Here is a 27,873-nt window from a genome sequence, read left to right on the forward strand (position 1 = left end):
TTAAGCAAGTGTTTCTGCATTCAGGACTATAAGTTTTGTAAGGTTTCATTTTGAAATAAGCTAATGGGAAGCATCAGAATGGCATGGGGGTATTTTCAATTTAACATTGAGGAATGCGAAAAATCCATGCTATGTATAGTATACTCAGTATAGCATAGTATGGCTGTATGATCACTTTTGAAAATCAGGTGCACTCAATTACAAAATTAGTTACAAAATATTAAGACATGATTAAATATTTCAGTCTGCATACTGAGAAATGACAACTGTGATGAAACGTCTGTGTTTCTTCCAGAAGCCTCATCCCATCTCTAGCACTTCTCAACTTCTAAGAAGCTCCTGATAGTTTAATTTTAACCCAGGAATAGTGCAGAAGTGCTACTCACTTATCCTCCCACAGTGTCAACCCAACGGTGTTAACCCTCAACACCAGAACAAAGGTATGATGCAGAGTTCCCAGTGAAGTTCTGCCTTAAGTAAAATATTGGGAACTGAATTTGGGAGCTTCACCTTGAGGTGGAACTTTTAAGATATATCAATGAAAACCAGCATACTATAAGTTGCCCTAGAAATATTTATGCTGATGGGTGCATTACAATATGAAAACATTGCCATTGTTATCATTATTATTATCATCATCTAAATATCATAATTTCTCAGGGAGTTTCCAGACTTTTGTCACAAGACTACATTTAAAGCAAAATTCAAAGCACATTTTCTGGTCCTCTTGTGGGAATATATGTCTCAGGAAGGCCACAACATTTGGGCAATTCAGAAAAATTCTCAGGAAGATTTCACCTCATCTGTAGTACAATGTATCCTGTGGTGTTGGTACACAGCACCTCTTGCCTGACCCTATGCCCTCCTGTTGCTACAAAGCTTACTCTTAACAAATCCTACTTCCACATATTTTGGACAGAGAGATTATCAATATTGTTGAGTAGCATTTGACCGGTTTATGAAAGCTGAAACTTTACTCAACAATGTGCTTAGGGTTTCTTTAACTTCCTTATTCCTCAGACTGTATACAATAGGATTAAACATAGGAGTCAAGACAGTATACAGTAAGGAAAGTGTTTTGTTTAATTCTACTGACTGTGTCCCTACAGAGACTGCATATGTGATGCCCAGAGTTCCATAGAAGGAGCTTACTACAATAAGATGAGAGCTACAAGTGGAAAAGGCTTTCTTCTTTCCAGATGAAGATGGGATTTTGAAAATGGTCAGTATGATATTGACATATGATGTGATGGTCAAAAGAAAAGGAACCAATGACACAGCAAAGCATGCTACAAAGATGGCCACTTCTGCAAGATATGTATCAGAGCAGGACAACTTCAACAAGGGTGTCACATCACAAAAGAAATGATCAACACGATTGGGGCCACAAAGTGTTAAAGATGTGAATATAATGAAATTCAAACCAGCAGCCAACAGGAAGGCCCATAACCATGTACCTGCAGTTAATTTAAGGCAATAATTCCAGTTCATCAATTTGGCATAATGCAGTGGGCTACAGATGGCGAGATAGCGATCATATGACATGAGCAACAGGAGGAAACATTCAACAGTTCCCAGGGCACAGAAAACATATAGCTGTATGATGCAGCCTGCCAATGAAATGGTCTTGTTCTTTCTCAGTAAATCCACCAACATTTTAGGGGTGATGTTTGAGGTATACCATAGCTCCAGGAATGATAAATTGCTAAGAAAAAAATACATAGGGGTATGGAGTCTCTTATCAACTGATACAGCTATTAAAACAAGAACATTTCCCACCGTTGTGATTCCATATATCCCTAAAAAGAGTGGAAAGATTAAAAACTGGAGTTCCTTGAGGTCCCCAAAGCTAAGGAGAATTAATAGATTCACTGTTCTGTTTTGTTGGATAACATTTCCCATCAGGTAATCCTAATTAGGAGAGGGAAAAGGTATATTTTAATTTTAAAAATAACTGCAACAAATATATATTATTTAATTACAAAAAGTGTTAAAATCAGTAGACTGCTTATCATTGTACATCCTATAAAATCTCCAAACTGAGAAAAAGTCTTGTGGCACCTTACCCAAGATCAACACATCTATTGTGGTACATTTTTTAAAAAATATATGTATTAGTCTTTAAGGTACCACAAGATTCATTGTTGTTGTTTTTTGCTGCAAGAGGCTAATACTTCACATATTCACAGAAAAAGAAGCAAAAGAAAAGAAAAGAATTTACCATAGGAAACTTCACTAAAATTGCAAAGTAAATTAAACATATTTAAAGTAAATATCTGAACTATATCAACTACATCAACAGGACAGTCTTGTTTCTGTTATTTGGGCTGATTGCTACCACTCACCATATCCTCAGAGGCACATGTTACCAAATTCTTCCAAGCTACACAGGAAGTGGATTGGGTTGTGAAAGACCAACCCAAAATGTGTTTGCATTTTTCCAAATTTGTAGGGCAGTACAATACCTCAGAGACGACGCCAGGTCTCCTGCTCCCCTGGTGCATTCACTAAGCTGCCCAATTTCATTGCTTTTCTTGAAATATTTATCTATATAACTTTGTAGGAGAGCTAGAAATGTCTTATGGCTGAAATAAATTTGAAGTAAATTGAGAGGAGGGGGGACGGAATATGAGAAAAAATACCTTTTATATGTAGGCTTGTCAATCAGCCTCTGCAAATTTCAGTTTTCCTTCTGATTCGTCTCATTTATTTATCTTTGTGTATCTCCAGGTTTTTTTATTCTTAAGTCAATCTGTTGCCATATTTGACTGTCTCACTCAAATATGACCTAAGCTAAACCTGTGATATTCACTTCCCATCTCAGAAATGGTTTTTAAGTATGTTCCTTCATACTCTTCCAATACTCCTAATAATTATTCCTATTGACTGATTGGATTATCTAAGTGTCTTTAATACATTTTCCTTGTGACAACCAATCTGTACCTCCTTCATGACTTAATTATTTTTTTAAAAGGAATTCACCAGAGAGCGTTCCTGTGGAGACATAAGGAGATATTAATAAAACAGGACACTAGAGAATATAGCCATTGAGGCCTGTGACTAGTGGAATATGTTTAATGATGAGATTTGAGAGCTAAAGGACAGAGATATGGAAAACTTGGGTAAAGCAATGGTTCTCAGGGTTGTGCTCAGTGTAAATCATACTTAGGGTAGACCCATTGCACGTGATTAACTGAGGCCTATTAATTTCAGTGTGTTTACTCTGATTACTGATTTAGGCCAATTCATATATTACATCAGTCTAGGCTCTGTTTATATTATTAGTATTACTATTAGAAGTATACCCACCCTTCCTTACAAAGGAGCCTAGGGAATGTTCTCTCTCATTGCTAATCCCAAAGTAATATTGTCTATGTTCCTTTGTATTACATGTACAATCCATCACATATGGTCCTTTCCATAGAATAGTCAAGGTACCCTGCGAAAAGGAGCATAAAAAATTGAAATATACCCACAGTGTCAGTCCCCTATGGACAGTCATCTCTCTCCTCCACAAGGAGAAGTTGAACAGGGGAAAAGTTGGCAGAAGTAGACTGTTGGATTGTTCATGTGCACGAAAATATGTTCCATATGATTGGGAATCAATTGTGGAACATAAAATCCAGACTTTCTTAGATCTGTATGCATAATACCTTTTCACTGAAAATACATCCAAGTGGATCCTCATATATTCCTCTTCATTACTGGCTGGTATTTTGAAGTGAAAACTGAATGACTCAATAGACCCAGCTGCCAGAGTGGTTTAACAATCAGCACCACTGCTGGAAATTGTAGCTCTGTGAGGGGAATAAGGCATCTCCTAGAAACTTGCAGCACCTTTGACATACACTTCCCAGGATTCTTTGGGGGAAGCCATGACTGTCTAAAGTGAAATAAAGGTCTGGTGTGGATGTGGCCAGTGACTACACTTGTCTGCTGTAGAATAAAAAGGTGAGGAAGACTCTGAAAAACAATGATATTTTTCATAATCTTTTCCTTTTGGAAGGGAAATAGGCTTTCCTTCTGCCAACTGCCAACCCACCTAATCTCTTCCCCCTCTCTCTCCTTCTTCCCTATCCCTACCCTTCCTATCCTTCTCTCCCCCTTCCCCCTCTCTGCCCCTGCCCCCAAGTCAGTTTCACCTATCCTAAGCATGATTGCACCGGAGAAAATCCCTTTGAACTCAAAAAGTATGCAAATGATCAAATCTGTATTTCCCTCCTCCCCCTCCCTCCTATACCCTCCCTCTTGCCCCTCCCCTCCCCTTTCCCTTGCCCCTCCCCTCCCCTTTCCCTTGCCCCTCCCCTCCCCTCCCTCTTCTCTCCCCTCCCCCACTTTTGCAACTCCCTCATGGTCAGTTTTACCTATCCTTAGTATAATTGCACATGGGTAAATCCCACTGAACTCAATAAGCATGCAAATGATCAAACCTAACCTTCCTTTCACCCATCCCCTCCCTCCTGCTCCTCCCCTTCCTTTTTCCCTGCTGTCCCATCAGTTCCTCCCCTTTCATTCCTCTCCCCTCTCCTCTTGCTTCCTGCTTCCGTCTCCCCTCCCCTCCCCCCTTCCCTGGTCAGTTTTACCTATCCTAAGCATGATTTCATGGATGTAAATCATATTGAACTTAATAAGCATGCAAATGATCAGTCCTGCCTTTCTCCTCCCCCTCTTTCATCTCGTTCCCCTTCTCTTATTCTCTCTCTCTCCTTCCACTACTCTCCCCTCCACTCCACTCCTTTCCCTTTCCTGTCCTCTGCTCCTTCCCTCTTCCTCACATTTCTTCTTCTTCCTCCTCACCTGCCCACTCCAACTGTCCTTGCTTCCCTCTTCTCATACTTCCCCATGCTCAGTTTCACCTATGCTAAGCATGATTGCAGAAGAGTAAATCTCACTGAACTCTATAAGCATGCAAATCATCAATTCATTTGCAGCACACTTGCACATGATCCCATTTTTCTTACCTTCCAGATTAAAAAGCAGAAAATTCCACTAACGGCTTATCCAAATGGGAGCATTTCTTTGTAGCTAATACACAGCTTTTACTGTCCTAATAGCTTGCAAGGTTCACCCTTCATGCTCAATGGTAGCTTCAGATCCATTGTTTTCCATTCACGCAAGTAGGTGTTCTTTTGGAAGGATTTGTGTTTGCTGTTTCCTTGTGGTCCTGTCCTCTGATTTTACATTTTTACTCCCTCCTGTTGCTCATTTACTGGGCATGTGCAAATATTTTTAACCTGAGCAGTATTTCCACTCCCTTCTGCCCCCCGGCTTCCTGAAGTTTGGCAGTTGAAAAGTGGGGTCATTACCCCCTTTCTCTGATGTCCCTTGCTTTTTCTGAGTTAATTTTTTCCCACTGGAAAAACATGTCAAAGTAATATCATCATAAACATTTAAAAATATCAATATCAATATTTTTCAGAAAATATCAACACCAATATTGATATTTTCTTTAAAAAATCAATATCAATATTTTCTCAAAATATCAATATCAATATTTTTCAGGAGATTTATTTTTTAAAAATCCATTTTAGATTTTTAGGGAGGAAAGAAGGGAGGGCTTCAGCAAACTGTGAAGGGTGGAGGACATAGCAGTCCGAAGTTGCTAGATAAAACACTGGAAACAACATGGAATTCATGGAAGAGTTAGTGTGCCCACTAAAAACCATTGAAGCAACCATCTTCAAAGACGTGTGGAGCAAAGTGGAGCCATATTGTTCTAAATGTTTCGTATTATCAGCGGATTGGGTTATTATGGATTTACAGGGGGAAAACTGCATGATAGCTTCTGTTTTCCAGTAATGTCATGTGAACCATGCAAATTAAAAGGGGATGCAAGTAGCATCAAACACACACTGAACTGCTGTGTAGATAAGCCCTAATAGGCAAAAAAAACCCTTGTGGTTTAAGTACATGCCTATAATGAACTGATATTTCTATCAAACTTTAAAAAGCAGGGGAATTGGGCAGCTATAGCAAATGAACCAGGGCAGCAGAAGACTTGACCTCCTCTCTGAGATATTGCACTAGCCTACAAATTTGTCAAAATGCGAACACAATTTGGGTTGGTCTTTCACAGTTCAATCCACTTCCTGTGTAGCTTCAAAAAATGCGGTTCATAGAAGTATAAAAGGTACAGTGTGTGGGACAGCAAATAGTGTGTGGCTTTGAAATTACTTTTGTTTTGTTTCATTTTGAGGCATTCTTTTTTTTTTAATGCTTCACATTCTCCTTGGGAAGGCAGTATCCCAGTAGCTCTGGTGGACAAGTCTCTCTTACACATCTTCTCCAACTGTATTTTTATATGTTATTTCTGATCAGGGCTGGCTCCAGGCATGCCAGGTCCCTTGGGCATCAGCTTGCCCTGAGCCCCGGCATATGCATGTGTGACCTCCCCATGCCCCCCACCTACCTGTCTCCCGTCTTTTACTATAGTCCTTAATGAAGATGGCAGCCACAGTTTCCCTAAGAGGATGAAGCCTCCGCCGCCATCTTTGCTATGCGCATACATCTCTGCCATCAACTAAGATGGTGGCAGGGGCTTCAGTACCTTAGAGAAACTGCAGCCACCATCTTCATTAAGGGCAATGCTAAAAGGCAGGAGACAGGTAGGTGAGGTGAGGGAATGGCGGGCAGGCGGAGGATGGGGCCGTGGATGGCAGAAGAGGAGCAGAGGGGCCCACCTGGCCACCCTTTAGAACCAGTCCTGTTCCTGATCCAGAGCTTTAGCTCTTGAACTACTTTTCCCATCATGTATATGCATCACCAAGTTGCAAGTTCACAACATCCATTGCTGCCCCAAAAGAAATATTTGTCCCAGCACGACTATGAAGAGTTAAAAAGGGGTTTGGGGGCATGTCATGAGCTGCTCCCCGGTTCAGTCCCAGGACTCAATTTCCCAAACCCAGGGCACTTGATCCTGTCAAGGCACAACCCATGCCTTCCTTACCAGGGCTGAGTAAACCAACAACAACCCTGCAAGGTAGGTAGAATGCCACCAACCCTTAATCTGGTCTCCTGCTCTGGGCCAAGGGAAAATGCAAAGTGCCAGAAATACACATACCAAGGATTCTAACAGCCAAACTACACTCCTTGTCTTGGAGCCTTAGGCAATATATCCAAATATACTGTAGTCCATGGTTATTCGGCCTAGGTACTGGATTCAGAGCCAAGCTCCTCCTGCAATGAATATACACTGGCAAATAAGAAGTGGCTTTATTTAAAAATAAATAAATGCACAATTACAGCAGCAAAATGGTTCCTTAAGACCCACACCCCTGAGTGCTAATTAAAACACAGAGAATTAAGTCACAATACAAAATTACAAAACTGTCAATCCTAGTCTATACTTATAAAGAGGTAAACAGCAAAATAACTTCATGGTTCCACATCTCCCCAGAGATGTATAGCCGGAATAATGGATGGAAGATGGAACTCCACCAAGGTAGCATCAGCAACCATAGGGAACAGAGGGGAACAAAGACCTGAGGTCTGCATCCTATGCTTATGGGAAAATGCCTAGCAACAGCCAGGAATTAATTATCCAATCAGGGGGCTTTTTGATTATGAAATATTTCTGAAGTTTTCTTGCCTAATGGTCATGAACTTCCCAACCTTCCCAGGCCTGTGGCCTTGAATCGAAGTCTCCACTGATAAACAGGTGTTCTTGCTTGCAGCCTAATTACCAAGATTGTGAAAACTGCAAACTCATGCCTCTCAGAGGCTCCATCTCAGACAAGATGTCTTCCCCCACAATCCTTTGCCTCAAAAAAATTAAAAAATGAGGCTTTCTTGACAGGACACACACAGAAAAATGGGGGCAATGACTGAGAAACTGTGAAAGAAAAATAGTAGCAAGGATTGAGAAAGGGGGAAATGGCAGTTTTTATGAATGTTATCTCTTATATGTGATTGAGTCCATAGCTCACACTCTATTCAATCTTCTGGCATTGTTTAAGAGTGTGAACTATGAACTCAGTCACATATAAGAGATAACATTCAGAATGCATAAAATAGAACATGTGCCCTTCCTCTTCATCACTGGCAGGCATTCTGAAGAGAAAACCATACAGTTTAACACATTCAAGAATCTTTCATAATTAGTGCTATAAAATCTCCTAGATATCATTGCCATGCCTTCTCACACCACCATTCCTTCAAATTTCTGCTCAACCCACTTGCTGCTTTGCCTGCCACTGGGCAACATATTAATCTTTCTGATGACATCAGCCAGTGACAGATTTCATCAGTGGGACATCTCAGAACATTATTCTGTCAATTCCATTGAAAACATATCATAATCCTGGGTGATATTGATGATTTCTTTACTATTGTACTAAATAAATCATTGATGTACACAGAGCTTTTTAAGAAAGAGAGAGAGAAACTATAGGACAGGTCTGTATCTTAAAGGATATATAGACATTAAAATTACACAAGAAAGAGACTGTAGGAAGGTGAGAAAAGTGTAGGCACGATCAGACAGGCAAATACTGTATTTCAGTTTGAGGTAGTTAGGAACAGAGTAGAGCACTGGATTGTTTTTTTTTTTAATATTCTAGAGGGATTTGCAAAAAGGTGTGTCTGAAGAAGAATTTGAAGATGTTCTTGGAGTTAGTTCCAAGCCTAAGAGATCATAAAGGAGGAAAAAGCAGAGCAGTTTGATGGAGCAGATCTTCAAATGTCTGAGGGTATTGGAGCTGGAGAAGAAAATGACACATATCCAGATGTGCTGGGATCTGTTTTATCCATAATTTATGGAGCCATAATTTATAGGGCACCATGTTGGCTTCCCTTGCCCTACTCTGATGCTCAGTAGTGTTTCTCCATACACTCCTTGAGTGTATTTATTTGGCTAGAATGTGCCCTTGAATGGTGAAAATGCATCTTGCTTACCTGGATGAAGGATGGACAGATGTGTATGTACTGTATGTGTATGGAAACTTTTGCGTGGCTGCAATATAGCCAAGTGTAAAAAATGATAAGAGTCACTTCTATTGCTCCACCCATGTTTCCTTCTGGTCACTCCCACTCTGCTTCTGGCCATCACTTGAATATGGCCCTTGGAACTTTGTCTATGAGGGCATTCAGCCTTCAAGCTGTACAAGTTTCCCCATCTTTGTTTTACCATAATTTTTCTTTTTTTAAATTGGTTTTCTATATTTTGTAAACCAGAAGCCACTGAGAGACGCCTCCTTCCCTACAGACCCTCTTTCAGGTTAAGGTCAAAAAAGGTGACCATCTTTATGGTTCTCCCATCCACAGACGTGTGGGGGGGACAGGAGCGGGCATTCTCTGTGGCAGCCCCTAGGTTGTGAAATTCCCTTCCCACAGACATGCATCTCACACATTCAAATGACAGTTTTGGCAAATGCTGAAGACTCATCTTTTTACCTTGGCCTTTGTCACATGAAATGTCTTTTGAGACTGTAATTTGTTTGAATGGTTTTTAATACTGATTTGTAAATCATTGTAACCTTGCCCTAAGGCCTGCTTGTGAAGTGTGGGTGGTAGTAGTTGTACTAGTAGTAAGAAGGAGGAGGAGGAGGAGGAAGAGGAGAAGGAGGTGTGTGTGTGTGTGTGTGTGTGTGTGTGTGGTGTTAAACAGCATAAATATTAGTGTCATGATCCAGCCAATGTTAAGCACTTTCATGTTTCTTAGACTTCAGCGGGGGAGTTAAGCATGTGTCCAAAATGAACAGATGGGTCATTTGAACACATATGAACAGATGGTCCTCTGAAAATAGAAAGATAAATTGGGGATTTGAAAATGCACCCAATGTTGAAATAAGCAGTAGAGCGAATTCTTATCACCTACCTGGGAATTCCTCAAAGGTCTTTCTCCCAATAGTCCCATTATTTTATTAAAAGAAAAAATCCAGAAATGCTATGGCTTTATTAAGAAAGTATATATACAGTATCTACAACAGGATAGGAACTAGCTATCAACATTGTTAAGACTGATGACTGGCAATTGGCTTTGGAGATTTCCAGATGCTGAAACAGAAAATAATTCAAGGCTATATGAAGAAAGAAAACAGCTAAGAAAATATAAACAGCAGCAGAGAGGAATGAAGGTAGTTTTTAAATTCCATATTATTTGATCCAGCTGCCACAAGACGCTTACACCTGCATGGCAAGGCACCTAGCCTTATGTTAATGAACTAAAATTGAATTTAAAATTTTATAGGCTTGTTGCTGATGCTAATTGGAAATCGAAATTGCTAGACATATTTCAGTGATACAATAGATTTTGGGAAGAAACTTTAAAAAATCCTAGAATTACCTGTTATAGAAGAAATAACAAGGGGTAAGCAGCATCTAACAAGTTTATTGAACAGTGGCATCTCTTCATAAATAACTGGCATACGACATGCAGTTTCAAGATTTCAGCACCATTTGTTGTATAACCCTATTTTCACCTACGCAGTTTCCCCAGCCAATATATGAAGCTCACTAAGATTATATAAATGAAACTTCACTTAGCTGTTTCTTTATTTTTAATTAACTTTTTTTCTTATTGTTCTTACTTTTTTCTGTTAGATTTTTTTCATTTGTTTAAAAATCTATTGTTTGTCTTTAGGATCATTGCAAGTAAGATATGTCAGCTACAACATCTGTGTGAAAATGTGGATATTGGCTTATATATTTTTCTTGAAGAATGCTATTTTATTTGTTTTTATCATAGTTATGTTGTGGTTTGTTTATTTTTCCATCACCCTCACCACTCTTATTAACATGGTGGGCAAAATTCTCACCACATTTTCATTGCCATTTGATAGAGGTCTTCAGCACTGGGATAGATATGTATAACATTGGGTTGGAGTCTTGGATGTCCTGTATATTATCTGCTGACCATTCCTAATGTAATTATGGAAAGTAAGATTGTATATCTCAGTTTTCAATATCAGTAAAAGAAACCACAGGCCTTGGCTGTTTCGCATGATCAACATGCCATTCGATGAACAGATAGGCTAGGATTCTAAGTTATGTTTCTTTCTTAGTCCCACAGTCACTTGTGTACCCCAAGAAGTCTCTAGATGGTCAGGGGACCTACGGAACAATGTGAAATGGGTACAGGGTGCTGCTGGGGCTGGAGTGGATAGGAAACATTGCTTTCATGAGCTTCCTTGTGTTAATTTGTTGGAATCCAAGCTTGACTTTTAGTTATTTTCCCCTCTGCTAGCATCCCCTCTCCCATAGTGTTCAGGATGATGCCTGACCCTCCTCGGATGCAGGTGTCTGTAGAAGTCAGAACAATAACGTTTCTCTTCCATGAAGTTCCTTCAATTAACCTGTTTAGGATCCAAGCTATAAAGTATTAGCAGTCAGAAGAGGCATTGATGGTAGATAGGCACACATAGCATTCATCTTTATACTTTGGCTGAGTGGTTATTTAGTTTCTAACATGTTGAACAGAGAATTATCTGATTGTCTGTTTGTCTGTCTGTCTGTCTGTCTGTCTGTCTGTCTATCTATCTATCTATCTATCTATTCAGCTATCTATTCAGCTATCTATTCAGCTATCTGTCTGTCTGTCTGTCTGTCTGGGGGGTAAAGAAAGGCCGGTGAAGGAACTGGTAATCCCACCCCATATATATGGTCTGCCTAGTAAACATCACAAGAAGTCACTCTAACAGTCAGAAACGACTCGCACTATAAGTGCGGGGAAACCTTTACCTTTTTTTAAATGTTTCACAATGATTGCAGTGAGACCAACCTTTTGTTATCAGCTTTTACATATATTCATTAATGGGCAAAAAAACATTGTGGTTTAAGAATATACCTATAGCCCACAGAGATTTCTATCAAACTTAAAAAAACAAAGAAATTGGGCAGCTATAGTGAATGCACCACGGGAGCAGGAAACCTGGCCTCCTCTCTGAGGTATTGTACTGCCCTACAAATTTGTCAAAATGCAAACACAATCTGGATTGGTTTTTCACAGTCCAATCCAATTCCTGTGTAGCTTGGAAGAATTTAGTAACATGTGCCTTTGAGAATATGGTGTGTGGTGGCAACACCTGCAATCAGCCCAAAGAACAGAAAAAAAGACATCTGCTGTGCTCATCTTGTTTTAGCAGGGAGGACGCAACAATATCAAGACAATTGGTATAGTTCAGATAGTCACTTGAAGTATGTCTCATTTACTTTACAAATTTGGTGAAGTTTCCTATAGTAAATCATTTTCTTTGCTTCTATTTCTGTGAATATGTGAAGTACAACAACACTTTGTAACAGTAAGAAAACTCCAAAAACAATCATGAAATACTGGCACTGACTATTCTACAGAGCAGTTTCCAATGGGTATGAGGAGTGTCTCAGTTTGCACAAGATGAAACAATGGGAGGTAAAATATATTAGAGCAAAATTCTACATGCACTCCATGTTTTTAATTGACCATGCCCACTTTTCATTAAGTGGAGTGATTTAAGGTATTGTTTTGAAATGAGCATATGGGAAGCACCAGAATTGCATGGGGGAGGGGTTTTTTCAATTTAGCATTGCGGAATGCAAAAAAAAAAATCATACTGGCTATAGTATACTGTCATGGCTGTATAAGAAAAGTCCCAAGATCAGATGTTGTTGAATTTATTATTTATTTATTTATTATTTTATTTTATTTATAGACCGCCCATAGCGAATAGCTCTCTGGGCGGTGAACAGCAGAGTTAAAATGCAAAGTTACAATAAAACATACAAGGTCACAACAAGGTAGAGTAAAAAACATTGAATATAAAACATGAACGTTAAAATGCCTGGGAGTATAACCAGGTCTTAACCTGGCGCCTAAAAGAAAGTACCGTAGGCGCCAGGCGTATCTCCTCAGGTAAGCTGTTCCATAGTTCAGCGTTCAAACGAAAGCTTTTTCCACATTCTACGCATTCAAATTGCTTCTCCCCTGTGTGGGTTCTTTGATGTTTAGTGAGGCTACTGTGGTTAGTGAAGCACTTTCCACACTCCATGCATTCAAATGGCTTCTCCCCTGTGTGGGTTCTTTGGTGAACAGTAAGGGTACTCTTCTCACTGAAGCACTTTCCACATTCCATGCATTTGAATGATTTCTTCCCTCTGTGCGTTTTGCGAGGCAAACTCCGAGAAGTAGAGGATTTCTTCCTCTCATTCTTTGACTGGCTTTTTTAGATGTTTTTGTGCCCGCATGATTTCCAAGCATCTCGTATTGTGCTTCACACCTGGCCATTACCAGTGGCACCATTGGTGGTTGCCTATAATTCTTACTCTTCTGCCCATCATCTGCTGCTGATATCTCCCCTTCATCAACGCCACATCCAGTGGAGCTTGTCCTTCCAGCGAAGAGATGAAGCCCTGTTTGGATATTTCTAGAGAGGCCACCGTCTCAAAATTGTCCTGCATGACTTCCCTGTGCAGAGCTCTTTGGCCCGGATCCAGCAGAGCCCATTCATCCTCCGTGAAGTCCATGGCCACCTCCTCAAAGGTCAACAGAATCTGAGGGGGCAGCCTGGCAGCTCCTGCCACTCCACCCCAAACAAGGGGCAGCCCAGGAGGTGCCTCTGAGGCCATGGCGCTGCCCGCAGGGGAGACGCAGGAGGAGGAGGGCGCGCAAACTCAGCTGCCTCTTGGCCTGTCCCAGCTGTTGCCACGATGCACTTCACAGAAGGGAGCAGCTCCCAGGTGCCAGAGAGTCCATAGAGCTATTTCTCACCCCGGAGGCTGCGACGACCAACAAAAACCACAGACGCATGAGACTAAGGCCCTTCTCCCATATTTGAAAATGTTGCTTTATCCCGCGGCACACGCACACCAGTAGGGAAGGCCGTTCACTATGTCTGACTGAAAATGTAATGCTATGTGTGTGATTTAAAGCAAACTAACAAAAGAGCACTTGCACATGCAGGTATATCAAACATGCAGGTATGAACCCTTGTCACTGACCATGCTAGCTGGAGCTGATGTGATAAGATCTGGAGGGCCAGTTTCCCTATCCTTGCATTAAATGAATGAATATGGAAATTAGAAGTAATGCAATTAGGGATGTGATATTGCAAATCTGTGCAAATATTTAACCATTACCGCCCCCTGGAATCTCTCCATTAATGTCTGTCTTCTTTCAATTGTTTTCAGCAAGCTAGAATATACTATAACTATAACATGTGCAAGAAAAAGCATGTAGAAAGAACATATATTATGGTACTATATTATTATTATTATTATTATTGTTATTATTATTAAGGCTGTGAAATCAATCTAATAAATAGATAAATAAAAATAAATATTACTAATCCCATTATTATTACTTAACTTTATTTCTAGCTTTGAAAGGGACATGTTACCAAAAAAATAAAAGTTTCATTGGAACAGCAGAATATGTATTGAACAGTACTGAAATCAGCAAAAGCTAGAAATAAGAAGTCACAGAGAAACTTTAATTAAAAAAGATTTGTACTATATTAATTATAATTACTGTAGGTGATGTAGTACCATAACTACACTGTGTTTCTTTTGTTTAAATTACTATTCGATTATGTACATGCAACTGTGATTTATTTTCAACCCCTCTGTATTTGAGGTGAGCATGTCGCTGTTGTTGTTATAATATATTTCACTAGTATAACTTAAAAAACTACTTTAACCAGATAGCACAGTGAAACGAGCCTGTTTACAGAGAAATGATGTAAGATATCACCTCAAACAGTGCAATCCTATGCATGTTTTCTTTGAAACAAATCCCACCATGTTAAATGAAGCTCACTCCATAGCAACCTACTGCAAATAATTATGTACAATGAGCTAGTCCTTGAAGGATTTATATCCATATACACATTTAGAGGATCCTTTGCCTGATCAGCATTCCCTGAGCAGTTTGATATACCTGCATGTGCAAGTGCTCTTTTGTTAGTTTGCTTTAAATCACACACATAGCATTACATTTTCAGTCAGACATAGTGAATTATTCAGCTCATAGAGAAGCACTCTGAACGCAGAGACTTTCTAAACTGGAAAAAGTCAGTATGTCTCAACAAATGCTCACATTCACCTACATATGATGCAAACCAGGTTAATATTAGATCATTCCCTTAAACCATTTGCGGCACTCATCCTCATCAACTAACAGCAAATGTAAGAAAAGATGGATCATGGTGCTCTTTTGACAAGTTCTGGGTCCCTGCTGAAATAGGAACCACTACATGTCTTTTCTTGGGGGGAAAATAGGTCTGAGTGTCTTGAGCATGTTTGATGTCCATGGGACTTATTTCTAACTAACTGTGCATGGAATTGTATCTCAGGGTCAACATTTTCTGATATTTCAGACTGGTTTCTGACAGAGAAGTCCCTCAAGAGTCAACAGGCTTCTCACCTTTGAACTCATGTTCACTAGAAAAGTGAGGGGACCTTTGGAACTATTAAAAAATTAATGGGAAGGAACCCTGGGAGAGTACAAAACATCTGTAGTAGATTTTGTATTGGAATTCCTTAATAAATTAACATCAATGATGGAGGTGGTGGAAAAGAATTTGAGTCAAGCACAGGAGAAGCAACGTTACTGGTATGACAGAACAGCCAGGGAACGTGTGTATGATGTGGGAGATATGGTTATGGCATTCATACCCAGGAAACATGATAAATTACAGGCTAACTGGGAGGGACCATATACCATAAGAGAAAAGCTTGACACAGTGACGTATGTAATTACCACAGACCAATTAAACAAAAACAAAGTGGTTTGTGATGTGTTCCTACCTCGCTCTCCCTGTCAGGTTCCTACCTGCTCGTGGTTACTGCCTGTCTCTAGGCACCACCAGGGACTCCACCAGTCCGGACCGCACTCTCTTATGGTTTACCTATCCGCTCTAGCACAGATCTCAACAGATCCCCCTGCTAGGCAACCACCAGTAACGTCCCAATACTAGTATTCCCAGAGACTCTGAATACTGGTATTGTTATTCTCTTCACCGCTGCCACCATTTGTTACAGTTCCCCTTCAGCCTTGGTCATTACCTTACCCTCCCTTCTGGTCTGTGAAACCCCAGCCAAGGATCAGGCCTTTGGTAAACCAAATTAAGTATTTATTACAGATAACAAAGCTAACAAGATTAACAAGATTTCTTCTTAAGGCACATAAGCATATGGTTTTACTCAATACTAATCCGAACTCCACCTCCCTCCTGGTAAACAACTCTCTAAACCCCACCAAGCAACCCACTCAGTTCTCTTCTCCCCGATTCCACTCTCACTCTTCCTTTTATACATTCAGCCATTTTAAACACTCAGCCAATCATCTTGCATTCTACTGCCCATTCACTCCCCCTCCTCTTTCACTCCACTTACCATGTATCTTCTAAAACAACAACACTTACCATATATACATTAATATAGGAACATCACAGTTTCCAATAACCTTGCAAATGACTGGGGAAGACAAACAGATGCCAATTTTGTCCATTTGCACAGAAAGACAGTAAGGATGAGAAGGGAAGAGAGTGAATGAAAGAGGGAGGTATGAACTATATATGAAATATGATAATTAAACTTACAATATAATTTATCTGTTTAGGACACTGGCATGAAATATATTGAAATAAAGAACCAGTCTGCTGCTATGGAGTTTACACTGGCCGGTCTCACTAGCTCTGCAAAATTACAGACACTTCTCTTTGGGATATTCACACTCATCTATGCTATTGCTTTATCTGGTAACTTCCTCCTCATCTTTACCATATGTACTTGCAGAAAACTCCACACTCCCATGTACTTCCTGCTCTTCAATTTGTCCTTAGTGAATGTGTTTTCCATCTCAGTTATAACTCCAAAATTGCTCCAGACTCTTTGGACCCACAGAAACACCATCTCTTTTTATGGCTGCATTACACAGGTGTTTCTCTTCATATGGGCTTTGTCAACAGAGCTTTTTATCCTCTCATTTATGGCTTTTGACCGTTATGCTGCTATCTGTCATCCTTTGCAGTACACAGTCATCATGAGGAAGGAAATGTGTGTTGGCATAGCTAGTGGAGCGTGGCTTGCTGGGATGGTCAATTCTGCTGTAAATGTTGGACTTATGGTGCAGCTGTCCTTCTGCAACTCTAACATAGTCAACCATTTCTTCTGTGATATACCCCCACTTTTACAGCTTTCATGCTCTGACACCAGCCTGAATGAGATGATGACTTTTGTGGCAGATGTGTTCTTTGGGATTTTTAGCTGTGGGTTGACACTAACTTCTTACTCCTTTATCCTGAGAGCTATCTTCAGAATCCGTTCCACTGAAGGGAAGAAGAAAGCTTTCTCCACATGTTCCTCCCATCTCATTGTAATCAGTTTACTCTTCTCTTCAGTCATTTACACATATACAGGTAAAAGGGCCAGCTCAGACTACTCACAAGACAAATTTGTTTCTCTCCTTTATTCAGTGGTAACGCCAGTTATTAATCCACTCATATATTCTCTCAGAAACAAAGAAGTAAAAGAGGCACTCAAGACAATTACTGGAAGAGTCAAGCTGCTCCGGAGACCTCAGGTCTGATCTGCAACAACACTGCTGCTTTTCTTGTTATGGGGTGGAGTTGAACAGGAGAAAAGTTGGCAGAAGTAAACTCTTGGATTGTTCATATTTCTGCAATATATGCTCCATGTGATTGGGAATCAATTGCAGAACATAAAATCCAGGCTTTCTTAAATCTGCATGCATAATAGCTTTTCATTGAAAATACACCCAAGTGGATCCTAAAATATTCCTTTTCGTTACTGGCTTGTATTTTGAAGTGAAAACTATGTGACTCAATAGACACAGGGGTTTTTCATAAGTAATGTTGTGGTTGCCACAAAGAGGTATTTCCTGAATGTATGCTATATCTAAGCCCCCTGACTAGGTTTATCATGTTCTTTCTCAAGCCTAGGGCCTATAAATGCTCTGAGGCATGAAGTTACCATATTTCCAATATCATCCCTTCCATTCTCATCATCAATCTTGCTGGTTTCAGGCAGTAGATGGTGGAGAAGCCTGAGTGGATGACAGGAAAACAAGTGGAGACGGTTGCATTCATAAGCTGTCATTGCCCTGAGATGTGACAGATCATGACTTCTTTATTTATTTATCCTCTCATCATGGGCACAAATATATGTAGTGCTCCCAAATGCCAGATTCTGATAATTGCTGCTATTAAACTTCCACCTTCTATTTTCTTGTACTCCATATAAAGAATGCAACCTTGGTACATGTCAAGAGTCACCAATGTTGCAGCTGGAGGCACACATGCACATACAGAGGCTTTCCTTGGCATCCACAGAGTCCCCTCCCCCTGCTGAGCTTAGGCTTCAAAGAAGCATTCTATCATAGCCAATAAAACAGAATGCACTGTGTGCTTGATTGCAGTGTGTGTGATGCACATGACAGTTTCTCCAGTTTGCAGATGTGTCCATGGACCCTAAAAGATTGGCACTCCCTGCTACATGATGAGGGAGGGCAGCCCACATCATATATTGAAAGCACATGACTTCCCTCAAAAAGCATGGAAATTGTAGTTTGGTGAGTGCTGGGAATTTGTAGCTCTGTGAGCTGAAAATCACAGTTCCTAAGGTTCTTTGGGGGAAGCCATGTGCTTTCAATGTGTGTAGGATGTGCTTTAAATGCATGGTGTGGATCAAAGCAGAGAGGGAGGGAAAGGGATGGAGTCAGAAATTGAAGGAGGGAGATAGATGAATCAACTAAATATAAATCTTGAAAACTTATTCAGAAACATACTATCTATCCATCTAGTTCAGTAGATTAAGCACACTGAAATAAAGAACAGGTCAGACGTATTTCTGCTGATTTCTGCTTAACTGCAGACACTTCTCTTTCCATTCTCAGTATTAACATATGCTACAGTACTGGCAGAAAACGTCCTCCTCATCTTTGCCGTATGTAATTCCAGAAAACTCACATGTACTGCCTGCTTATCAACTTGTCTTTGGTGAATGCATTCTCCATCTCAGTTTCAACTTCTAGGTTCCTCCAGACTCTCTGGACCCATATGGATGGGTTCACTCTTTTTATGGATGGATCACTCAAGTATATTTGTTCATATGGCTAATGGCAACAGAACATCTATTTTCACATATATGGCTTTTGACTGCTATGCTGCTATCTTGTCATCCTTTGCCGTACACAAACATCATGATAAAGGAACTGTGTGTTAGTTTTGCCACTGAAATGTAGGTGGTAGGAATGGTCAGTTCTGCAGTTCAGACTGGACTTGTGCTGCAACTGTCCTTCTGCAATTCTAAAATGATCAGTCAGTTCATCTGTGATCTTCCCCCACTTTTCAAACTCTCATGCTCTGACCTCAGCTTGAAAGAGGCTACGCTACTTGTGGAATTGTTGTAATTCATAGGCTAACTTAGAAATAAAACAAGAGAGCAATTCAGAGTTCAGTTGGGAAAAAGTGGATCAGTGGATCCATAGGTGCATTGCCAGCCCTGCAGGCTCACTCTGGCTAAGGCATAAGCTGGGGACCATTCCATCTTGCTAGACTGGCTGAAGGGTCCAAAAATCAGGGCTCTTGGAGGGTCTGCATGTTGTGCTCTGTGCCCCGAACCAACAGGGTAAATAATACCTATTGCTCAAAGAACACAGAGTTGTATGTAAGCCCGAAGAGCCTGGCTAGTAAGATCAAAATATCGTAGCAGCCTGTAAGAAACCAAGTCCACACACAAAGGCTTTTGTGTAAGCAAACAATCTTTATCAGACACAGACCTCCAGAGATTCTCCACCAGCATATACTCCTTACTTTTCCCCACACACATACTGAACTCAGTGCTCAGGCTTTATAGCCCAGCCCATTGATATGATACAGCTGTGTGACCTTCACATTAACAGTGCTTCGATAACCCTTTTCCAACTCGTGGAATGACTCAGCGTCTCAAGCCAACAGCCCCATGAGGAGGAGTTTTGAGGAGCGGAGCAGTCCTGTAAACTTTGTTTAATCCTCCTCCAATAGGCATGTGCCCCTACCTACTTTAACCCATCCCCCTTTCAGGAGCCACTGAGTTATCTTTGCAACAGGGAGAGGTAAGGGCAAACCCACCCGCACATTAAAATGGGAAAGTTATTGGACCTCTAGTGTCAGAATAACCAATTAGATGCATTTATATTAATCTGCTTCAAAAGAATCAGCATTTGGGGATTAACCATGCACATGGGTCAAAATCTCACAGGAGAATCAATCTTCTTGTGCATAAATAGGAGAAAATGATGAAAATCAGATGTAAATAACAGGATCACACGCACAATTCCTCCAGTTCCATTGTTGATATATGGAAATTGAAACCCTTTGTTTTAAGAACTGTTAACTGTTAGCTTAAAGGAATCCTCATGTTTAAACAGATCTGGAGAAAAGAAATCACCATATAAGATATATATGTTGGTGATCAAAGTATATTGTTCATGAAGGTAAGTTTTTGATTTTATAATTTTGATTTTGGAATCATCTTATGGACAGCTGAAGAATTAAGCCATATGGCCTTAATTAATGTCATTGGGTTGGATCCAAGCCAAATTAGTCACACATAGATTCCACTGAAAGCTATAACAATTCTGCTCCAAGCTTTTCATATTCTATACATCCACACTCGACAAAATATCAATTTTAAGCACTCTTATTAATAGCTTAGCAAATACCTAAATGGAACATGTGGAAAAATAACATTTCATTGCCTAATTTGCTCAAGAACTAATTTTGCAGGAAGACAGTAGCCTTATTCACACATTACTCACATGTAGAGTGTACAATGGGTAATTTTGTTTCTTCCATTAACCACTTCTTAGACATGGTTATGATTAAAAGACAGGTGAATGCATGAGCTTCAGCTCATAAGTTGGGGCTCCACATTATTGGGACATCTGATTGTTTGCGTGTTCCAGTTCTATGGAGTCTCTACTCATGTGGAGCAATTCACATATTGAACTTTTTTCCGCACAGCCTGTCATCTCCACATGAAAAAATAATTAACATTGGGGAGGGACTAAAAGTGTGGTCTTGATCCTCATTCTGGACAGTTATGCCCTACATGTGAGTTACACATAAATAGGGCTGTTATGTTGCACTGTAGTTTTTCTTCTCTTCAGAGTTTGGTTGTCTGCTCAATAAACCTAACTGAAATGTTACTTTTGAGATTCACAGCACAATTTATCATCCCAATACTTTTATTATTACTGCTGTTGTTATTTTTAATTATTACTTTCCAGAAAAAAACTTCTCTTACATTGTAACATGTATAACCATGGAAAAAATATGTCTCACCAACTGGACAACCAAACAGCCATAACTGAATTCCTCCTTCTGGGATTTGGGGACCTTCAGCTTCTTTTCCTGCTCTTCCTAGCTATCTACATCATGACTTTTGCTGGGAACCTCCTCGTCATTGTTCTGATTACTGTTAATCGGCACCTTCACACACCCATTTACTTCTTTATAGGAAACCTATCCTTTTTAGAGACCTTCTACAGCTCAACACTCCTTCCCAGGATGCTAGCCAGCTTCCTGACTGGGGATAGAACTATTTCCGTTAGTGGCTGCATAGCACAGTTTTATTTCTTTGGCTGCTTGGCGGGTGTTGAATGTTTCCTTTTATCAGTGATGTCTTATGATCGGTATTCAGCCATATGCAATCCATTGCATTATACAATGATCATGAACAATAAGGTGTCTTTAATTTTAGTCTCTGGTTCTTGGCTAGGTAGCTTTGTACTAAACACCATCATCATATTTTTCATGTCCAAGTTAACATTTTGCAGGTCCAATGAAATTGACCATTTCTTTTGTGATTTTGATCCACTGATTGAACTGTCCTGTAGTGACACCCACCTGATCACATTAGTTGACTTTTCGTTTGCAGCAGTCTCTGCTTTTCCTCCTTTTCTTTTAACTCTGGCTTCCTATGTTTGTATCATCACTACCATTTTGATGATCCCATCTCAGACTGGCAGACAAAAGACATTTTCTACTTGTTCCTCTCATTTGCTTGTGGTGACATTATTCTTTGGTACACTAATCCTGGTCTACATTGTGCCATCATCACATTCAAGAGCAGATGCTAAGAAATTTATCTCTCTCTTCTATACCATCTTGACTCCCTTGGTCAATCCTCTTATCTATAGCTTCAGAAACAAAGAAGTGAATGTTGCTCTCAGAAAATTGACTAGCAGTTTTTTGTACCTTTTCAAAAGAAATGAGACATTACTGTTGGTTAGATGAAATGATGTCAATATTATTTTGGTCTAGAAAAACAAAAGAAAGGGAGCATCATAATATATTTTTATCAGCTATGTGTGAGGCAAGGCAACAGTGAATTGTGAGAATCCAGGTTCTCCAACAGGTTATCCAAAAAAGCTGATAGACATTTGGTCCAGGATGATCAAAGAAAACATTTATTCACACAACAATCAATAAGTTCATGGAAGTGATCAAGAGAAGATGTAGAAATGGTCATTAGCTTGTATCTCAATCCTATGCATAAGTAAATCCTGTTGAATTAAGTGTAACATACTTCCATGTAAGTATGCATAGGATTACAAACTTACATGGCTTTAAAACAAAAGTATAGTCTAAGGATGACTTTTGTGTAGCAGCAAACTGTAACAAAGAGCAGATTTATTTTCAGGCTTAACCCTTTTTTACATTAAAAAACCAAGATAGTCAAAATAATTATGAAACTAAAATTAATAAAACATCACCATTATAAACAACAACTAAATGTATTCCTCAGGTGATTCCATAAAAAAAACTGTGTGAAAGTTTTTTAAGACCATCCAGAAGTTCTGCTGACTCTGCAACAACCAGCGTAGCTACATGTAAACATAGATGGACCAGAAGGGATGCAGGAATATCCATGTCAGAATGTGGACAGCCCAATGCAGTCCCAAAGGCTCCCTGGAAGAGTCAGGGCCCGGGGGAACAAACAGTGTGTTGAGATCAGCAGAGGGGGCCCGTTAGGTAGTTCTGTCACCTTTAGAAGTTTTGGGGGGTTGGATGAGGAGGGCATTCTCTGTGACAGCCCTTAAGCTGTGGAACTCCCCCCCACTGAGGTACATCTGGCAACTTCATTGTACAAATTTTAGTGAAGGCTGAAGACACACCTCTTTACCCTGGCCTTCAACACCTGAGATGTATATTTTAGGACCCACCCATTTTTGTGATGTTGTTTTTAATTGTTTTTAATTATATGTTTTTAAATTGTTGTAACCCACCCTGGGACCTTTGGATGAAGGGCGGGTAATAAATTATGATGATGATGATGATGATGAACACAGTTTTAATGTTATGGATTGATCAGCCGCTCAACACCCTGAAGTCACCTGTGACATGGTTTACTGATCCAACTAGCTTTAAATGAAAGCTATTAGCCAACAATAAGTTACAGATAGACTTCACTTGCTTCAATATAAAGGTGCATAAAGGTATACAAATCACGCATGTTCAAAGGTTCAGATGTTCCTTTTATGGGTTAGCAGCTTCTTGGTATTGAGATCAGCTCTGAAAACAATGATGTAACATTTGGGGAGAAAGATGCAAGCCAGTAGGCCAGTGTTGGAGGCCAACATGGCAAAAACCTCCACAGCCACTATGTATTTCCCCTTGGTGCTCAGGTAACCTGGAATGAAGGAGATCCAAACACCGCAAAACACCAGCATGCTGATGGCGATGAACTTGGCTTCATTGCAAGTGTTAGGTAATTTTCTGACCAGGAAAGCTACAGTAAAACTGAAGATGGCAAGAAAATCCATATAGCCCAGGACACAGTAGAGCATAGTGACAGAACCTTCGTTGCATTCCAGTATGATCTTCTCAGTCTACGAATGCATGCCAACATCTGGGAAAGGAGGAGATGTGAACAGCCATGCAATGCAAATACACACTTGACTGAGGGAGCAGGAAAGAGCAATGGTATTGGCCACTTTTGACCCTAGTTATGTCTTCATCCTATTGCCTGGTTTAGTGGCCAGGAGGGCCACAACCACAAGGATTGTTCTTGCCAACATGCAAGAAATCACCACAGAGAATATGATGCCGAAGGTCATTTATTGGAAGAGGCATGAAACCTTCCCAGGCTTGCCAATGAAAAGCAGGCAAGAAAGATAGCAAAGCAGGATGGAGATGAGAAGAAGACGGTTGAGGTTCTGGTTGTTGGCCTTGACAATGGAAGTATTTCAATTCTTTATAAAGGTTTTTATCACGAAACAAGTGATCACAGCAAAGGAAATAGCAAAAGTAACCAAAATAATCCCCAAGGGCTCTTGATAGGAAAGAATGGTTATAACCTTAGGGATACAGTGATCATGGTTCTGATTTGCATATTGATCTTCTGGGCACTTGATATAATGAGCTGCATCTGAAAAGGATAAACAGGAGATTATAGACATCATGCTCTTTACTTTAGACAGAAATGATGAAATAATGAAATATCATAATGCATAATTAATGTTGGATGAAAATGTCTCAGTACCCCTGTTTATTTCAAGATGTTTCAGTTTCAGATATATATTGAACACAAATCAAACCTAATGAAACCATTTCCTCTCTATATTCCATTTAAACCAGAGGTGGCTATGGTTCTTCCAGGCAGAGGGGAACCTGAAAGTGACCTGCAGGAACAGCCAGTAAAATGACTGAATTAAACAAAGGGCACGGGGTGTCAAAAATATGGGAGAGGGGCTGGGTACATCCCTTAGGCTAACTATGGTTGCCAGTGGCTCTTTCCTCACCTTATCCAAACTTCTTGGGTCACATCACTTTGTACCAGATGCCATCAAACCCAACCCTTTTAAACTGTCATCAAACTATCCCTTCAAGAATTTTACTTCCATGTAGGACAAACTTCTATTGAATGTTGTCTCTACTCTCACTACTGATCTGTATTGAGAAATATTTCTCTGTGTCAGGAAATGCACAGTTCTCTGCATGACTTAGAGTAAATCTGCATGAAACTGTGCAGATCTCTAAAAATTGTAAACAGCGGTTTCCAGGGCACCTGACTGGAACTGGAAGCACACTGCAGAAGGACGAGTTTTCATCCCTTTCCTGCTGTGTTATAGTCCCAATAAAGCATAGAACAAGTCCCATGCATAATTATGTACTACCACATATCCTTCTCATTAGAAATCATATTTTCTGAGCACAGAGTGCAATCATAGCAACAGACTGGTTTTCCTGTTGGCAAGTAAAGGGTTCCTGAGACTATTTTTTCCATGGCAGAGTTACAAGGCCAAGACGCTCAGAGTCCGTGCAGATCTCAAGGACAAGTATCCAAGGCAACCAGCTGGCCTTATCTATAAGACTTGGCAGATCTGGCCAGTTGGTGTGGGGGCAAGAGAAAGGAGAAAAGCGCTTGTATAGAGAGAGAGCTTGTACTGTATTCTAAAAACCTCTAATGTCAGTAAAAGTGACTCTTAAAACCTATTGGTTGTCCGGCTCATTGCTTCAACTGGCATCCAGCCTGTCACTATACTGTTCTGCATCCTGGGCATCTGCTTGCGCCAGATACAACATCCAACAAGTGGTAGTAGAGGATGGTTACCTGGTGCTGATGGTTACCTGGTGCTGATGGTTACCTGGTGCTGAGGATTACCTGGTGCTGAGGATTGCAGAAAAGCGGCAGAGAAAAGCCAGAACAGCAGACCAGCGAGTAAAACAGCAGAGAGACGGAGAAACTGAAAGCTTAGCTGAAAGCTGTGAGAGAGCCGTGGGAAAAAAAACCTGACTGAAGGACAGAGGTGAGAAGCTCTAATTACAAAGGCGGTGAACTGTGAAAAGTGAAAGTATGTCTGTTACGTTATCGGCCGGGATTCCCTTGGAAAGGCTGACAGAGAAAAATTATGGCACTTGGAAACAGAGAATGCAGGCTTTTCTAGTGAAAGAAGACCTGTGGAAAGCTATTGCAGAAGAACCACCCGCCAGGGTGCCTATTCCAGCAGATTGGAGAAGGCTGGATGAGAGGGCAAAGGCGTTAATTGTTCTTGCTATTGATGATTCTCAATTACTGCACGTGCGTGATGCAACAACGGCAAAGGAAACCTGGGAAACTTTAAGAAATATTCATGTGAAAAAGACTGCCAGTTCTAAAATATATCTTGCCAGAAGATTGTATCAGATGCGCTTATCTGGAGATACAACCATGTCAGAGCATTTGTTGGAAATAAACAGACTGTTTACTGAGTTGTCAGAACGTGAAATTGAACATTCTCAAACGCAAAAAGTGTATATCACATTAGCTTCACTAGATTCAAGTTATGATAGTCTGGTGAGCTCTTTGGAAGCCATGGATGATGCAAATCTCAATATAGATTATATAGAAGGAAAACTTTTACAAGAATTCCAAAGGAGGCAGGAAATGGCAAAGCAGGAAAAGACTGAGTCTAAACACAACTTAGGAAAGCTGAACAACAAAGCAGCACAAGAGAGACTGTATGGACAAAAAGCATGTTATTTTTGTGGTTCCAAGCAACATCTTCAAAGAAATTGTGAAGCAAGAAGAAGAGAAAGAGGAAGAAAACCATGTGTACAGGTGATCTATGCTAGTAAGAATAAGCAATGTATTAACAATAAGCAGGGAAATAACTGTAAAGATTTATGGGCAATTGACAGTGGGGCAACAAATAGTATAATCAAAGATAAATCTATGTTTCATACATTTTGTGACGTAGAGGATCATGTAATAATGGCTGATGGATCTAAGAAACAGATCAAAAGTAGGGGTACAGTGAAATTAGCAGGTTTCAATACCATTATGACAGATGTGCTGTTTGTTCCTGATATCAAATGTAACATTATGGCTGTGTCGAAACTCAATGAAATGGGGTTCACAGTAATGTTCAAAAGGGGTTCAGTGCATGTAATGAGAGGAGAAAAATATTCATGAAAGGAATAGTGAGGGACTCATTGTTCTTCTTACACGTGAAACAAACAAATCATGTACTCATGTGTGCTAATAAGAAACCCCATAATAATTGTGTTCATTTATGGCACAGAAAACTAGGCCATATAGGATATGAAAATGTGGTGAAAACAACAGAGAACAGTAATGATGTGACATTGAGAAACTGTGAAAAATATGTAGACTGCCACGTGTGTAAACAAACTAAGGCAGTTGTGGCTGCAAAGAACAAAGAAGCCATGCCCAGTACATTAATTAAGATGCACCTTATCAATTAATACACGTGGACTTAGTGGGGCCATTTCAACCTACTCAGGGGGGTGCAAGATATTTCCTGACAATAGTTGATGATTTTTCAAAATTCTGCACTGTTTATTTACTAAAAGCTAAAAGTGAAGCTGCAGAGAAACTGAAAAAATTTATTACAAAAATTGAAGTGCAGTTTGGTGTCAAAATACAGAGAATAAGATCAGATCAAGGAGGAGAGTTTTCAGGACACTCTTTTACTGAATACTTGGATAAAAGAGGGATAAAACAGGAGTTAACAGCCCCTTATAGTCCTCATCAGAACGGGTTAGCTGAACGCTGGAACAGGTTGCTTCAGGACTCAATAAGATCAATGCTGTGTGACTCCTCTTTAACACAAGGTTTCTGGGGAGAGTGTGTTCTGTATTCAGCTTACATTCAAAACAGAATATTCCATAAGGCCACTGGAATGTCTCCTTATCAGAAATTGTATGACAGAAAACCCAGATTAAAACATTTGATTAGGTTTGGAGCAGAATGCTGGGTACATGTTCCCAAAAATAAAAGGACAGGGAAGCTGCAAAGGAGAGCAGACAAAGGGTACATGCTGGGTTTTGAAAACACGTATTACAGAATTTGGATGCCAAAACAAAGGTCTGTGGTGTTAAGCAGAAGCGTGCAAGCAATAGAGCAGGATTGGGAAGAGAAAACATATGTGGAGTTGGGAAACACTGAAGTTAG

General features: G+C 40.1%; 3 protein-coding genes across 3 annotated transcripts; 2 read left to right on the plus strand and 1 right to left on the minus strand.

Moving 5' to 3' along the window:
* Positions 1–927: 927 nt before the first annotated feature.
* On the minus strand, positions 928–13,539 carry LOC133367942 (olfactory receptor 10A2-like). The gene is made up of 2 exons (XM_061592027.1): positions 13,237–13,539; positions 928–1,911 (listed from the first exon to the last, which is right to left on the minus strand). Exons 1-2 carry the CDS (start codon positions 13,537–13,539, stop codon positions 928–930), a joined length of 1,287 nt encoding a protein of 428 aa, XP_061448011.1.
* A 3,001-nt stretch (positions 13,540–16,540) lies between these two features.
* LOC133367943 (olfactory receptor 13G1-like) lies at positions 16,541–17,500 on the plus strand. The gene has a single exon (XM_061592028.1). The coding sequence runs from the start codon at positions 16,541–16,543 to the stop codon at positions 17,498–17,500; it is 960 nt and encodes a 319-aa protein (XP_061448012.1).
* A 3,727-nt stretch (positions 17,501–21,227) lies between these two features.
* On the plus strand, positions 21,228–22,211 carry LOC133367944 (olfactory receptor 5AP2-like). The gene has a single exon (XM_061592029.1). The coding sequence runs from the start codon at positions 21,228–21,230 to the stop codon at positions 22,209–22,211; it is 984 nt and encodes a 327-aa protein (XP_061448013.1).
* Positions 22,212–27,873: the final 5,662 nt, after the last annotated feature.

The sequence above is a fragment of the Rhineura floridana genome, chromosome 11, assembly GCF_030035675.1.
Source record: "Rhineura floridana isolate rRhiFlo1 chromosome 11, rRhiFlo1.hap2, whole genome shotgun sequence".
Lineage (NCBI taxonomy): Eukaryota > Metazoa > Chordata > Lepidosauria > Squamata > Rhineuridae > Rhineura > Rhineura floridana.

What these genes read in the sequence shown, in the direction of transcription:
- LOC133367942 (XM_061592027.1), bottom strand. Translation starts at nt 13,539, where the DNA reads ATGGCCTCAGAGGCACCTCCTGGGCTGCCCCTTGTTTGGGGTGGAGTG. An exon ending in AGCAGATGATGGGCAGAAGA is followed by an intron (nt 1,912 to 13,236) that starts GTAAGAATTATA and finishes TCTCCTAATTAG; the next exon opens with GATTACCTGATGGGAAATGT.
- LOC133367943 (XM_061592028.1), top strand. Translation starts at nt 16,541, where the DNA reads ATGAAATATATTGAAATAAAGAACCAGTCTGCTGCTATGGAGTTTACA.
- LOC133367944 (XM_061592029.1), top strand. Translation starts at nt 21,228, where the DNA reads ATGTATAACCATGGAAAAAATATGTCTCACCAACTGGACAACCAAACA.